The sequence below is a fragment of the Papio anubis genome, chromosome 7 (assembly GCF_008728515.1).
Source record: "Papio anubis isolate 15944 chromosome 7, Panubis1.0, whole genome shotgun sequence".
In the NCBI taxonomy this organism is placed as follows: domain Eukaryota; kingdom Metazoa; phylum Chordata; class Mammalia; order Primates; family Cercopithecidae; genus Papio; species Papio anubis.
Genome location: NC_044982.1, coordinates 945,313 through 960,087, shown reverse-complemented (window position 1 = coordinate 960,087; position 14,775 = coordinate 945,313). Strand labels below are relative to the sequence as shown.

General features: G+C 62.2%; 1 protein-coding gene and 1 gene segment (V, D, J or C); one reads left to right on the top strand and one right to left on the bottom strand.

Annotated features, from left to right (window-relative positions):
- The first annotated feature begins 1,406 nt into the window (after positions 1 to 1,406).
- On the top strand, positions 1,407 to 2,939 carry LOC116275920. The gene has a single exon (XM_031669018.1). The coding sequence runs from the start codon at positions 1,552 to 1,554 to the stop codon at positions 2,044 to 2,046; it is 495 nt and encodes a 164-aa protein (XP_031524878.1). The 5' UTR covers positions 1,407 to 1,551; the 3' UTR covers positions 2,047 to 2,939.
- Positions 2,940 to 6,172: 3,233 nt separating this feature from the next.
- Positions 6,173 to 9,941, bottom strand: LOC101024463. The segment is given in 5 exon segments: positions 6,173 to 6,613; positions 6,709 to 7,042; positions 7,159 to 7,212; positions 7,600 to 7,973; positions 9,809 to 9,941. Coding segments are annotated over 5 exon segments (1,209 nt in total).
- Between the last annotated feature and the right edge of the window lie 4,834 nt (positions 9,942 to 14,775).

Below are 14,775 nucleotides of genomic sequence, written 5' to 3'. Positions count from 1 at the left end.
CGTCAACACCTGCTGAGAAAGCTCCGTGCACCAGAACTGACTGTTTGCTCCAACCCCGACCTCCCTTTCAGGGCGTCTGCTGAAAGAGCTGCAACCACACGTCCTTCTGTCCTGCTCCCCGATGTCTGTCTGTGCATTCCCAGACCCAGGAGGCCCTTCGGGACCGAGAGCCACTCAGCGCCCCACATGGGCCAGTGTCTCCAGGCTCCGGGAGGACAGAATCCTGACCTCGCCAGTGGCCGGCACGGACACAGCTGGGGTCTCATCCCAGGGACGTGCTGACTGGAATGCTTGGGCAACTTTTCCCTTCCCCGACGCCTGAGCCCCGAGCACCCTCCCTGCTCCCTGTACCGTCTCCCTTTACAAGGCTGTTGCCTCTGCACAGATGGAGGTGAGTTCAGGTCTTGCCAGACTCTTTCTTCTGTTGCAATAGTTATTTCTGTTGAAAATCTGTCCTTGCTACATGACCTAGTGCCCAGCTTTATCTTTGAAAATGTCTGTCTTCACCTCTGCCTCTCCTGCCTGGTCCTTGTTTCTGGCACCCAACATGTCTCTTATGGGTTGAATTTTACCCCAGAATGAATCACACCAGGTTTCACCCATACCTGATTAAGGTGATATTTTGATGAGATTTCAGGCTGAGAATTGATGCTGAAAGGGCTAAGTTTGGGGGATGCTGAGATTAGATGAATGTATTTTGCATGTGAGAAGAACATGAATTTTGGAGGGCCAGACTATGGACTGTTATGAGTTACATTGTGACTCTACAAATTCATATATTGAAGTCTTAATCCCCAGCCTCGCAATGTGACTGTATTTGGAGATGGGGTCTTTACTGAGGTAATTAAGTTCCTATGAGGTCACTAATCTAATCTGATGTGTGTTCTTCTGAGAAGAGAAGCTTAGGACACGGGCACACAGAGGGATGGCCATGTGAGGACCCAGGGAGGAGACGGTGTGTATAAGCCAAGGAGAGAGGGCTTGAGAGAAACCAGCCCTGCCTGCATCCCCATCTCAGATTTCTGGTCCCCTAGTCCTGGGAGGATCCAGGTCTGCGGTGTGAGCCGCCCCATCTGTGGTCCTGAGCTGACTCACACAGATCTGACACCCACCTCTTGATTCTGGAAGGCCCTCCGTGAGGCTCTGCCTGGCCAGCCTGAGCCAGCTCCCAGGCCTCAACTCAGCTTGTCCTGGAAGCCCTGCCCCATGCAGAGTGACCAGGGCAGGCAGCACCGTGCCCAGCAGGAGGAGAAACTGCATCCACGTAGGCAAGAGGAGAAGCCCCGGGGGTCCATGTAGTCACGGGGCCAGGGAGGGCCGCGTGGGCAGTGCGTGTGGCTGCAGGAGGCGGGGCGTGCAGGGAGCCTCGTTCCAACCCATCCCCAACCCCAACCAACCATCACAAAGTACGAGACTTAAAAAGGATATTTTATTGTCATCAAAAACGAGAAACATTAAAAACAATGAGCTTTAGAAAATTTAAAAGAAGAGAAAAGCTACCAAAGCTGAAATCGTGGCACCTCCTTCCAGTGAGCCCGGGAGTCCTCCCTGATGGCCGAGGCAGGCGCTTGCCGCGCTCCCGCTCGTGCCTCCCTTCCTGTCTGCAGACTCTGCGTGACATTCACCGAACGGCGTGACGCGGGCAGCAGAGCCTGGGAGCCTCTGTCCAGCAGTCGTGGCCAGCAGCCCCGCTCTCCCCAGGCCGCGGGCACCCTCTTTGCCGTCTCGCCTCCACCTCATGCCCCAGAGTGGCTGCTTGTTCCTGCTGCACGTGACTTGGGGCTGGACTTCAGCCTCTGTGATGAGTTCCGCTGTGTTCACGCTCCTGGCTCTCCTGGTGTCCCTCCACCTCTCTCCCGGGTGCTCCTGGGCCTCTTCTGTCCTCAGGACCCACCAACGCTGAGTCTTGCCTGCCTGGGACCTGGTCACCAGGCCTCCTCTGGCAGATCTGTCTGGGCAGATGCCCACCCCTTCCTTGGGCTGTCCTCACCCTTGCCCTGTAGGGCTCCTGCAGCAGCCACGTGGACCAGGCTCTTCTCTGAGTGATCTCGGCGGAGTGGAGTGGGTGGAAGGTGGCCGTGTCCTGGGCCTGGCCCTGGTCCCTCCTCTCCCCAGTGCAGACTCTGGGGCTGGCTGTCCCTGTGGGTCGAGTTCCACCTGAGAATCCAGCAGCGTGGGCCGGCAGCCAAGGGGCGGTGCTGGCACCGAGACCCTGTTCCATGGGAGGCTTCTTCCCAGGAGCCGGAGAGCAGCGTGCGTGGCTTGAAATAAGAACAACCTCATTCCTCATGTCAGGAGTTCCCAGGAGTGCCCAGAATGGAGGCGGCTGGCTGCGGGCTGGGAGGAAGGCCGTCTGACTGAGCCTTCGCAGCTCTCCGAAGCCTCCCCAGCAGGGCCTGATGGTGCTGTGGCTTCCCCGCCTTGGTGGCTGATGCTCCCACTCACCATGTGGAAACCACACCTGTGTTCAGGAGGCTGGCGTGGACGGGGTTGGCTCCAGGGCCAGCTCCTGCCTGGGTGGGCGCCTGGTATGCCGGCCGCTGCCTCCTTTTGTGTGAGCACCTGGCGGGCTGGAGGGCAGGGATGTCCTGCTGAGGGGACACCTGGCCCCCAGCGCCCTGCATGCACCAAGCAGCGGAGGTCTGGGGTAGACCTGCTATGCACAGGGTCTGGAGGGGGGGCGTGTCAGGGGTCAGAGGGCGACTGTGAGGCCAGAGAGCCATGGGGTTGAGCGCGGTGAGGTCAGGGGGCAGGTGTGGCCTGGGTGGTGGCTGAGCATGGCCCATGGCTCCTGTGTGGGGTCTGGGTGGCCCTGGACACCCCACAGAGGGTGACCCTAGGCCCCCTGCCCGATCATGTTCCTGTAGTCGGGGATGATGGTCTGCTTCAGGTCCACCACCGAGGAGAAGATCCACTTCACCTGTAGGCAAGGCACAGCACAGGGGTGAGTGAGGCCACGGCCTTGCCCCCGGGGCCCACCCACCCCTCAGGCTACCCAGGCCACAGCCCTGCCCCCGAGGCCCATCCGCCCTTCAGGGCACCCAGTTGCCAGAGCCACACCACTGCCTACTCTGAGGGTTGGACATGGAGAGCAGAGCTTGTGGGTAACTGGTTACCATGTGGACAGGTACAGAAGACAGGCTTAGGGACAGCATGGGACAAAGGCCAGGACAGGTAGAGACAGGCATGGGGAGCTGGAAAAGAGACAGTGGAGATTACACTGGGACAAAGTGTCGGGACAGGCGGACAGCATGGGGGATAGTGTCAGGGATGTCAGGTAGAGACAACCTGGGGGACAGTGCCAGAGACAGGTGGAGATTACACTGGGGACAGTGTCAGGGACAGGTGGAGACACCATGGGGACAGTGTGGGGACAGGTGGGGACAGCCTGGGGGACAGTGTCAGGGACAGTGGAGACAGTGTGGGGGAGAATGTCAGAGACAGGTGGAGGGTCAACATGGAGGAGGTCTGGGACGATCTGTAGTACAGCACATGACAGGAGCAACAGTGGATAGTAACAGGAACAGGTGGGAGAGTGTCGGAGGACAGGTGGAGGACAGTGTGGAGGAGGGATGGACAGTGGGACAGGAGGTCGACAGGTGGATGAAGATGGAGGAAGAAGGAAATGGGGAAGGACAGGGGGAGAAGGGAGACCAGGGAATGGACATGGAGGAGGGATGAAAGGGAATGGAGGGACAGGAACAGTGTCAGATGTGGACACACGGTGGACGCGGTCAGACCCAGAGGGGACCCGAGTGGATGACGAAAACAGTGGATTGAAAGTGGATCCAGTGGACAGGTGGCACCGTTACGGGCACAGCACAGACAGGAGGACAGTGATGGAAACAAAATGGACAACGGACGGGACAGTGGACAGTGGACAGTGGACAGGGACAGGAGGGGAATGGACAGTGGACAGATGGAATGGAAGGACAGGGACCAATGGAGGGACACAGGAAAATGGAAAATGGATGGAAGAATAGTGGTCAGGATCAGAGTGGATGGACAGGAAGAAGGATCGTCAGGACAGGATGACGGTGATGGTTCAGCAAAGACCACTGGTCTGCACAAAGATCATGAGGACTGGCAAGGTGACGCGGGGACACAGGATGATGGACCAGCGTCTGGGGACGGCGGCGGGGACAGCGTCGGTGACGTTACTGGGGACATGGCCCGGGATCAGGTGATTGCGCGTGGTGACCGAATTCGACCAGGAGGAGCAATTTAAAGTGCCGGTGACAGGACAGCACGGGGACAAACGTGATGATCCCAGGACCGAAAGATCGCAAGACCCAGGATTGCGATTGCGCGGGTGATTGGCATCAGACAGGTGGACAGCAAGATCGAAAGTGCCCAGGATAGGAGGATACGATGTTAATGGGGAAATGGAAAACCATGGACAGTGAAAGGATAGTGGCCCACAGTGTCTGGGGATCCAGGGCAATGAAAATGGAATGGAACGGGGGATATTAATGGGATAGCAGTTGGGGATTAGGTGGGACAGTGTGGGGACAAGACTCAGGGAAAGGTGGGGAATGCACATTGACAGTCAGGGACAGGTGGGGACAGCATGGGGATTAAAAAGTCAGGATGACAGATGTTAAACTGAGGGACACAGTGAGCATGGGACACTGTTGACAGGTGGCATTAAATGGGGGCACAGAAAACAGAGACAAAGGAATAGTGGACAACAACATGGACAGTTTATAGTGTGGAATGGAAGGACATGGATGAATGGATGGACAGAATGGACAGGTGGAAGGAATGGACAGGTGGGGACAGCGGGGAAAAGCAGGGATGGAAGGGACAGCCTGGGGAGAATGGAAGATGAAAGAAGGGATAAATGGATGCTGGGGACAACGGCGGCCGCACTTTGGAAGAAGGTGACGGTGGGTACTCCTGTAGCACACGCTTAGCAGGAAGAGTGTGATGAAGATGGTGATGGGTCAGCCCACAGCCCGGGCCTCAGCTCCCCCGGCCCCAAGCCTCAAGACAGCCTCCCTCCCTCCAGTCAAAAAGCCTGACAGGAAGGGGGTGGTCAGTGCCGTGTCCCGCTGGGCTCGGGCCTCTGGGCTCGGGCCTCTGGGGCGACATTCCTCAGCGGGGCCCAGGATGTAGGGCCCGGCCGGGATGGGCCAACAGTGTCCTGAGGTCAGCTCCCCACAGCTGCCTCGGCCCTGTAACAGCTAGCCCCAGGGTTCGCCAGACACCCGCCCTCCTAGATGTTACCCCAGCTCCCTCAGCAGGGCCCACTGCCTCCGTGGTCCCTCCCTGAGGCCCAGAGGGCAGGAGGATGGTGAAGCCCACCCCTCAGGTGACCCCAGCTGCAGGGAAGGGCGGTACTGGGAAGTGGGCCAGAGCCAGGGACGCGATGTGGCGTGTGTTCCCCTGTGTGTGGGGGCCTGTGTGTGTGCGGCGGCTGCAGGGGCTCTGCTGTGAGAGGAGGGCTGGGTTTGTGTGAGCTGGTCAGCATGTGGACAAGCTGCTGAGTGGCTCGTGGGCCTTGAGGTGCTGGGGTGCGTGGCCTGGGGGCCTGTATCTCATGGGAGGCTCATGTAAAAGGGACCTTGCTGTGGTCTGTGTTGCAGGTCGTTCAGGAGGCTCTGAAGTAGGTGTGGCAGGGGTGTGTGGAAGGTGTGGCTGCCAAATCCTTAGTGTGGGGTTTAATGGGTCTGGGCTGAGTGTGTGTGTGGGCATCTGGACCAGTCCCTCCACAGGGCCCGAGAGTGCATGTCCCCAGGAGTCGGTTATGTCCCCACGCCGAAAGTGTGTTCAAAGGATGCCAGGCCAGGTGCCGCGGGGCGATGGGTGAGGGAGGGCCTGTCCCTACCCACATGGACTAGGCATGCCCCCGAATGGGCAGGGGGTCTGAGGACAGGGAGCTCACAGATCAGGACAGTCTCCTACAGAGGCGGGGGCTGTGTGCCTGTCCCCAGGGGGCTCCTAGGCTTCTGGTGGCCCAGCCCAGGGCAGCTGCTGCTGAGGAGGCCCCTGGCAAGCCCCCAGCGCCGCACCGAGGGGCGCTGCCTCCTGGGCCGAGCCCCATCTCTAGGGTGGCCCAGGCACACGTGCACAGCCTGGGCCAGTGTGGGGTCAGTGGGACCCGCTGTGCCTCCCTCGTGCCCCTCAGGCCTCAGACTCAGCCTGACCCGCGGAAAGAACCATCAGAGTCTCGCAGGGGCCCAGGGCAGCGCTGGGTGCTTTATTTCCATGCCGGGCGCCTGGGAAGTATGTACATCGCAGCGGGCTAAGGATCCTCACACCCCGAGAGCCCGTATGGGGCTTGCCGGGTGTCGCACTCATTTACCCGGAGACACGGAGAGGCTCTTCTGGGTGTAGTGGTTGTGCAGAGCCTCATGCATCACGGAGCATGAGAAGACGTTCCCCTGCTGCCACCTGCTCTTGTCCACGGTGAGCTTGCTGTAGAGGAAGGAGCCGTCGGAGTCCAGCACGGGCGGGGTGGTCTTGTAGGTGTTCTCTGGCTGCCTCCCACTCACTGGCATCGGCACGCTGGGGTAGAAGCCTTTGATCAGGCAGGTCAGGCTGACCTGGTTCTTGGTCAGCTCCTCCCGGGATGGGGGCAGGGTGTACACCTGCGGCTCTCGGGGCTGCCCTGTAGGGACAGAGGTTGGCACAGCGGTCACTCCCAGGGCAGAGGGTGGGCCGAGCCGGCCTCTGTCCACATGGCCCGCGCCCCGCGGGTCCCACCTTTGTCTTTGGAGATGGTTTTCTGGATGGGGCTGGGGAGGCCTTCTTTGTTGGAGACCTTGCACGTGAACTCCTTGCCGTTCAGCCAGTCCTGGTGCGTGACGGTGAGGACACTGACCACACGATATGTGCTGTTGTACTCATGCCTCCCCGCGGGCTTCGTCAGCACATGCACCTCCGCCACAAGCACGCACTCAGTTGAACTTGACATCGGGGTCTTCCTGGCTCACGCCTCCACCACCACGCACGGACCCCAGGAACCGGTGACTGCGGAGGGTGTCCTTGGGTTTTGGGGGGAAGAGGAAGACTGACGGTCCCCCCAGGAGTTCAGGTGCTGAGGAAGAGATGGAAGGGCATGTCAGCACCCAGGCGGGGCCTGTCCCTGGACGCAGGCCACTCTATGGCACCTGTCCCACCTTGAGCTGCAGGGCGAGGTCTGGGCTGGCTTACCTGGGCACGGTGGGCACGTGGGAGGTTTGCTGCCACCACCACATGTTTTGATCTCTGCAGAGAGAAGATTGGGAGTTACTGGGATCTGGGAGGGAAGGTGTCTGAGCTGAGGGAGTGGAGAATTTGGCCTTTGGGGTGGGCTTAGGTCAGCGACAGGGTCCTCTCAGATTTGGCTCTTGGCAGGTCTGAGGACAGCACCTGCCCCTGTGTGTACAGGGCCTGGGGTAGGGGCATCCAGCCTGTGGCTCCCCAGAGCCTGGTGGAAAAAGCCAGAAGACCGTCTCCCTGAGCATGAGTGGGGTGGGCAGAGGCCTCTGGGTGAGGAGACAGACGGGGCCTGCCCTGCTGCCCTGGGCTGGGGCTGCACAGCCAGGGTTTGTCCAGGCAGAAGGGCTGAGCCTGGCTTCCAGCAACAGCCCCCCTCCCTTGCTGGCCTCTCACCAACCCTCTTGTCCACCTTGGTGTTGCTGGGCTTGTGGTTTACGTTGCAGACGTAGGTCTGGGTGCCCAAGCTGCTGGAGGGCACGGTCACCACGCTGCTGAGGGAGTAGAGCCCTGAGGACTGTAGGACAGCCGGGAAGGTGTGTGCACGCTGGTCAGGGCCGAGTTCCACTTGGCTACGTCGTTCGGGAAGTAGTCCTTGACCAGGCAGCCCAGGGCCGCTGTGTTCCCCTGAGGTGCCCCGGAGGAGGGCTTATGGGGAAGACCGAGTGGCCCCTTGGTGGAGGCCGTGCGAGACGCGGGCGAGCCATGTGACTGCGGTGTGGGACAGAGCTGGGCCCAGGGCGCAGAGCCCCTCCGTTCTTGTCTCTCAGCTGCAGGGTCCAGTGTTCACCACCGGCATTGGTGTGCACCTGGCTGGTGCCACCTGCCTCACCTTGGCCCCCTCCCTGCCCCAAAGGCAAGGTCAGGCCCAGCCTGCCCGAGAAGGCTTGCAGGAGCGGCGGCCCTGTGGTGCCCTTCTACAGGCACCCCTGCAGCCTTAGAGAGGCGGCTGCAAGCAGCTCTGTGTCTGCAGGGAGTCAGCACAGCCCAGGGCCTCTAGCTTGGCCTCGGCTCTGGCCATCGTGCTGTACCCCTGTGGAACTGCCTGGTCTGGCCGGGCCCCACTCCAGCCTTTTTATGTTTCTGCTTGACCAGTGGCCACTGTTCTCAGAGGGCTTCTCGTGGGTCCCCCGAGCCCCGCGCCCCTAATCTCGCCCTGGCTGGCCCTCCCTAGTGAGGCCTGAGGCCTGCCCAGCCCTGGTCAGCTCGCCTCTGCCCTCCCAGGGGCCTTGTTTTTCAGCAGCAGAGGGGCCAGACACTGCATAGGGTCGGCACCCTCAGCCCCAGGGCCCCGGAACCTCCTGCCTTGGAATAGCCCCTGGGAGCCCCTCCTCAGCATCTCCCCGCTTTCCCCTTATCCCCAGTGTGCACCAGCCCAGGTCAGGGCCCTGAGTGCATCGATGCCCCCTGCCTCCCCAGTGTCCTGCATTACTTCCGGAGGCTGAGTCACCACACCCTCACCCTCCCAGCCCTGGCCTGGCCTTCTCGGCCACCAGCCCACCTCCTCCCTCTCTCCAGAGCCTCCTCGCAGGTCCCCTGTCAGCCCAGTCCCCCCGCACAGGAACCCCAGACCCCACCTCAGCCTCCCACCCCTGCATGTATGCCAGGACCCCCAGGCCACAGGGAAGCCCCATTTCTCTCTGTCACGGGGTCTAGTGGCCTGAGTCTCACGGCAGGCCTGAGTTCTGACCCCGGAGGCTTAAGTGCCCTGCCCCCAGCCAGGCCATCCCCTCTGCTCAGCCCCAGGGTCCTGCTCACTACCCTTCCCCTCACCTGCACCATAGGCTCTGGCTGACTCTGCCCAGGCTGTGAACGCCCCTCTGCCCCCAGGCTGACTGCACTGCCCTGCACCACCTCCACTCAGCTTCATTGTGCTGGTGGCCCTGGCTCCTGGCAGCCCGTCTTGTTCCTTCTGGAGCGCCAGCCTCAGAGGCCTTCCTGCCCAGGGTCCACTGGGGCCAGCCCTGGTCTCAGCACATGTCCCCTGCATCCAGACCTGCCCCTGCCTGTGAGCTGAGCCATGAACCCTGGAATGCCTTCCCTTTCTCTTTCTCCATCCCAGCTCGGCCTCTTTGCTAACTGCCTAGTAGGGACAGCTCACACCTGCTTCTCCCCTGCACCAGGCTTGCACTGTGCTCTTCACCAGCCCCTCAGCCCGCTGCCAGCAACTGCCCCGCCCAGCTCCTGCCAAAGTGTAGGAGCTTGAGCGCCTCCCACCGCCTGCTCACCTGTGGCTGCTGTCCCTGAGCCTGCTGCCTGTCCCTGCTTGTCCTGCCTCCCATCGGGGTTCCTGCTCATCTGTAGCTGGTTCATGCCCGTCCCCAGAGCTCCAGGAGCTGCTCGGGCCACTCCTCCTGTCCCCGACCTGCCCCTGTCTAGCTGTGATCTGCTCTGCCCTGGTCTCTTGAGCTCCAAGAGCTCTGCTCATTCTGCCTCCCACCTGCCCTTCCTCACCCAGGCTGCTCTGCCCTGGTCCTCTGAGCTCCAGTGCCTGCCCCTTGCTTCTCCTGATTCCCACCAGCCTGTGGCTCACACGCGGGTGATCTGCCTTGCCTCTGAGATCCAGGGCTGGCCACCTTGCTCCCCAAGCCTCACCAGCCCTCACCTCTGCAGCTGGCTGCCCTGTTCCCCAGAGCTCCAGGAGCTGCCGCCTGCTCCTCCTTGGCCCCTGCCCTGCCCCTGTTCAGCTGCATCTGTTCTGCCCTGGTCCCCGAGCTCCAGAGCTGCCCCCTGCTCATTCTGCCTCCCACCTGCCCTTCCTCACCTGCGGCTGCTCTGCCCTGGTCCTCTGAGCTCCAGTGCCCGTGATTCCCACCAGCCCCTGCTCACGTGCGGGTGATCTGCCTTGGCTCTCTGAGCTCCAGGGGCTGCCCACCTCCTCCCCCTGCTTCCCACCGGCCCTGCTCACCTGCAGCTGCTCTGTCCTGGCTCCCTGAGGCTGAGCCTCATTCCTGCTTACCTTCTGATGCTATCCCCTTGTCCCCTGAGCTCCAGGAGCTAACCCCTACTTGTTCTACCTCCCACCGGCGCCTGCTCACCTGCAGCTGCTCTACCTGGTCCCCTGAGCTCCAGGGGCTGCCTCCTGCTCCTCCTGACTCCCACCTACCCCTGCTCACCTGAGACTGCTGTGCCCTGGTGCTCTGAGCTCCAGAAGCTGCCCCCTGCTCCTCCTGCTTCCCACCAGCCCCTGCTCACCTGTGGACGATCTGCCCTGGCTCCCGGAGCTCCAGGGGCTGCCCCCTGCTCGTCCTGCCTCCCGCCAGCCATGCTCACCTTCTGATGCTCTGCCCTGATCCCCTGAGCTCCAGGAGCTGCCCTCTGCTTGCCCACCTCCCCCTGAGCCCTGCTCATCTGCGACTGCTCTGCCCTGGTTCTCTGAGCTCCAGGGGCTGGCTTCTGCTCCTCCTGCCTCCCACCTGCCCCTTCTCACCTGCGGCTGCTCAGCCCTGGTCCCTTGAGCTCCAGGAGCTGCCCCCTCCTCTTCCTGCTTCCCACCAGCCCCTGCTCACCTGCAGATGATCTGCCCTGGTTCCCTGAGCTCCAGGGGCTGCCCTTTGCTCCTCCTGCCTCCCACCAGCCCCTGCTCACCTGAGGCTGCTGTGCCCTGGTGCTCTGAGCTCCAGAAGCTGCCTCCTGCTCCTCCTGCTTCCCACCAGCCCCTGCTCACCTGTGGCTGCTCTACCTGGTTCCCTGAGCTCCAGGGACTGCCTCCTGCTCCCCCACCTCCCACCAGCCATGCTCACCTTCTGATGCTCTGCCCTGATCCCCTGAGCTCCAGGAGCTGCCCTCTGCTTGCCCACCTCCCCCTGAGCCCTGCTCACCTGCGGCTGCTCCGCCCTGATCCCGAGTTCTGGGGCCTTCCCCCTGCCCGCCACTGGCCCCCGTTCACCTTCAGATGCCCTCCCCCGCTCCCCTGAGCTCCAGAAGCTGTCCCCTACTCCTCCTACCTCCCACCTGCCCTGCTCACCTGAGGCTGCTCTGCCCTGATCCCCTGAGCTCCAGGGGCTTCCCCCTGCTTGTCTTGCCTCTCACCAGCCCTTGCTCACCTGCAGCTGCTGTGCCCTGGTCACCTGATCTCCAGGGGCTGCCCACTGCTTGTCCACCTCCTACCAGCCATGCTCACCTTCAGATGCCCTCCCCTGGTTCCCTGAGCTCCAGGGGCTGGCTCCTGCTCCTCCTGCCTCCCACCTGCCCCTGCTTACCTGCGGCTGCTCAGCCCTGGTCCCCTGAGCTCCAGGGGCTGCCCCTGCTTACCCATCTCCCACTGAACCCTTCTTATCTGCGACTGCTCTGCCCTGGCTCTATGAGCTCCAGGGGCTGCCCCCTGCTCGTCCTGCCTCCCACCTGCCCCTCCTCACCTGCGGCTGCTCTGCCATGGTTCCCTGAGCTCCAGGGGCTGCCTCCTGCTTGTCCTGCCTCCCACCAGCCCCTGCTCACCTTCAGATGCCCTCCCCTGGTCCCCTGAGCTCCAGGTGCTGCCTCCTGCTCCTCCTGCCTCCCTCCAGCTCCTGCTCACCTGCGGCTGCTCTGCCCTGGTCCCCTGAGCTCCAGGAGCTGCTCCCTGCTTGCCCATCTCCCACTGAACCCTTCTCATCTGCGACTGCTCTGCCCTGGCTCTGTGAGCTTCAGGGGCTTCCCGCTGCGCATCCTGCCCCCCACCAGCCCCTGTTCACCTTCAGATGCTCTGTCCTGGTCCCCTGAGTTCCAGGAGCTGCGCCCTGGTCCTCCTGCTCCCACCTGCCCTATGCACCTGCAGCGGCTCGGTCCTGGTCCCTTGAACTCCAATGCCTGCCCCCTGCTCATTCTACCCTCCCTCAACCTGGGGCAGCAACATCACTCAGACCACTGTTGCCCCCTGCCTGTCCTGGCACCCTGTGTCCAGGTTTGGGCTCTTTTTTCTGGCCTCATTTTTGTTTTTGCGGCACTTGGCTTGTTCCCTACACTGTGGAGCCACCCTGTGTCCAGTCAGGTCTCCCCAGCAGAGTCCCTTGCTCTTTCCCATGTCCCCCTCCTGGATGAGCTCCTGCATCCTCCTGTCCTGGCACTGCTCCTGCTCTGGAAGCCTGTCCATTACTCCCTGTCAGCTCCCTGAACCCATGGAGCCTCAGCCCCTTCTCTCACTCCAGGCCTGCTGTGCTCTGGGCCTTTCTGGGCCTCCCTGGACTCTTCCCTTCTCCCATCCATGCACTCAGCACCGCTCTCTCCTCCTCTCCGCTGCTGACCACAGCCCTGCTCCCCGCCAGCAGGTGCCCCAGCCCCATCAGCTGGCTCTGAGCCCAGCCCCTGTCCCTTCCCTGTCCCTGTGTCTGCCTCTGGGCTCCTTCACTTCCACCCTCCCGTGCTGCTGCCACACTCACCCTCCCTGCTCTGCTCCCGGCTCACCTGCTGTCCTTGGTCCTGGCTGAGAAGAGGGCCCCACGGCCAGCACTGCTGACCCTGCCCTGGGCTCCGGTGATGCTGCCGGCCTGGACAAGCCCCTCCATTCACCTGCGGCCTCTCCTCCTCCCTCGCTCTGCTGCCTCCTCAGCTCAGGTCAGTCCTGCTCATGCTGATACCACCCCATGGCCGGCTCTGCCGCATCCTGTGTGTTCCTCGTGATCCCAGCCCGGTGGTCCTGGAGGCCTCCGTCAGCCTCTAGTGCGTCCTGCCCTGTTGACTGGGAAACCCCTGCCCACGGGCCCCGTCATCTGGCACTGGGTGGGCATCGGTGCCTGAATCCTGCCCACCTCCCGCATGCTGGCTCTGCTTGGGACTCCATGTGGGGCCGGCCTCGCCCCAGCATCTCCCCAGCCTCTTGCAGGCTGTTCAGCAGCTCAGGTCCAGGAGACCCACGGCTGCCCCAGGCTCTGTCCTTCTCCTCCCAAGCCTGTGCTCCTGCCTTGTGCTGACCCCACTCATCGAGGTGGGGGTCCCAGCCCTTCCTGCTCTGTCATGGTACATGTGGGCAGCCCCGCCCCCGCCGTCAGCTGCTATTTGTCTTCCTAGGAAATCATAGCTCGGCCCCCAGGTCCCCAGGGGTGCAGGCCACACTGCACTTGCGGGAGCTGAGAGCAGGATTGAAACCGGGGGCACTGCTTACTTCCTGAAGTTCCCTTTTCTTCTGGTGGTTTGTGTGTCAGAGGGCGAGGGGGAGTCCAGACACAGCCGAGGCTGCCTCCTGGGTGTGTGGGGATGGGGGTGGTGGGTGCCCCTATACTCATGGGAGAAGGTGGGGAGCCTGGACCTTGTGCGCTGCTCTTTTCTCTGTCCCTGAGTCCCTGGGGCTGGACTGAGACTGGCAGTGATTATGACCATTCTGCCCATGGCCTGAGTCTCTCAATACCTGGGCCTCTCACCTGAGCCTTCTGGTCCCCAGTGGGCCCTGGTGGCTGCTTTTGCCTGGGCGTCTCTCCAGGTGGCCCTCACTCATGGTGCAGGGAGGGGAGTGTCAGCCCATCCCGCTGAGCAGCTGGCAAGGGCGAGCTGGGATGGAGAAGGGAAGGCGCTCCAGGGCTCAGGGCTGAGCTCACAGGCAGGGGCGGGTCGGGCTGCAGGGGAAACGTGTGCTTGAGACCAGGAGGTCCCAGGGCTGGCCCAAGTGGGCACTGTGTAGGAAGTCCTCTGAGGCTGGTGTTCCAGAAGGAACAAAATGGGCTGCCAGGGGCCAGGGCCACCAGCTCTGCTCCTGGGGGCCAAGGGGTCGTGGAGATGGATGAACACACTGAAGCTGAGTGGAGGTGGTACAGGGCAGTGTACAAGCAGAGGGGAGCCAGAGGGACCCATTCAGGGCCTGGGCAGACTCGGCCAGAGCCTGTGGTGCAGGTGAGGGGAAGGGGTCGGGGCAGGGCCCTGGGACTGAGCAGAGGGGATGGCCTGGCTAGGGGCAGGGCACTTAGCTTCCTCAAAGGCCAGGGGCACACCCCACCTGCAGTGAGACTCCAGGGCCACTGGACTACCAGCAGAGAGAGAAATAGGGTCTCCGTGGTGCTGGGGATGCTGGCACCATGCAGGGTGGGGAGGGCCAAGGTCAGGTGCAAGGCTCCTACTTGTGCTGGGGGAGCCTGGACTGAGCTCTGCAGGGACCTTGGCAAGCGGAAGCTCTGGAGAGAGGGAGGAGCTGGGCAAGGACGAACGTGGAGGTGCGAGGTAGCAAGGGATGGGATGAGGCCAGAGGACTGGGCAGACCAAAAGCCTGAGGAGGTGTCACACAGGAAGTGTCCTGAATGAAACAGGAAGTGTCCGGAATGGAACAGGAACCATCCAGAATGGAACAGGAAGCGTCCAGAATGGAACAGGAAGCATCCAGAGTGTAACAGGAAGCGTCCAGAATGGGCACCTGCAAAGGGGAAATTGTGTCCCTCCCACTAAATGTGCTCTCCACAAGGACCTGGCCCTCACCTCTGTCCCTGCTGGATCCCTGAGCTGGCACCATTCCTGCCCTCAGAGAGAATGTCCAGGAGACAGGTGGAGGTGCACGTGTGGGTCCGTGAGGAAATCCATCCTCCAGCCACCGGCTCCCAGTTGGCTCCCAGTCTCTGGTTCTGGCTTCACGCCATGGAACTCATCACGGGCTCAACCTCCCAGCCTGCGGGA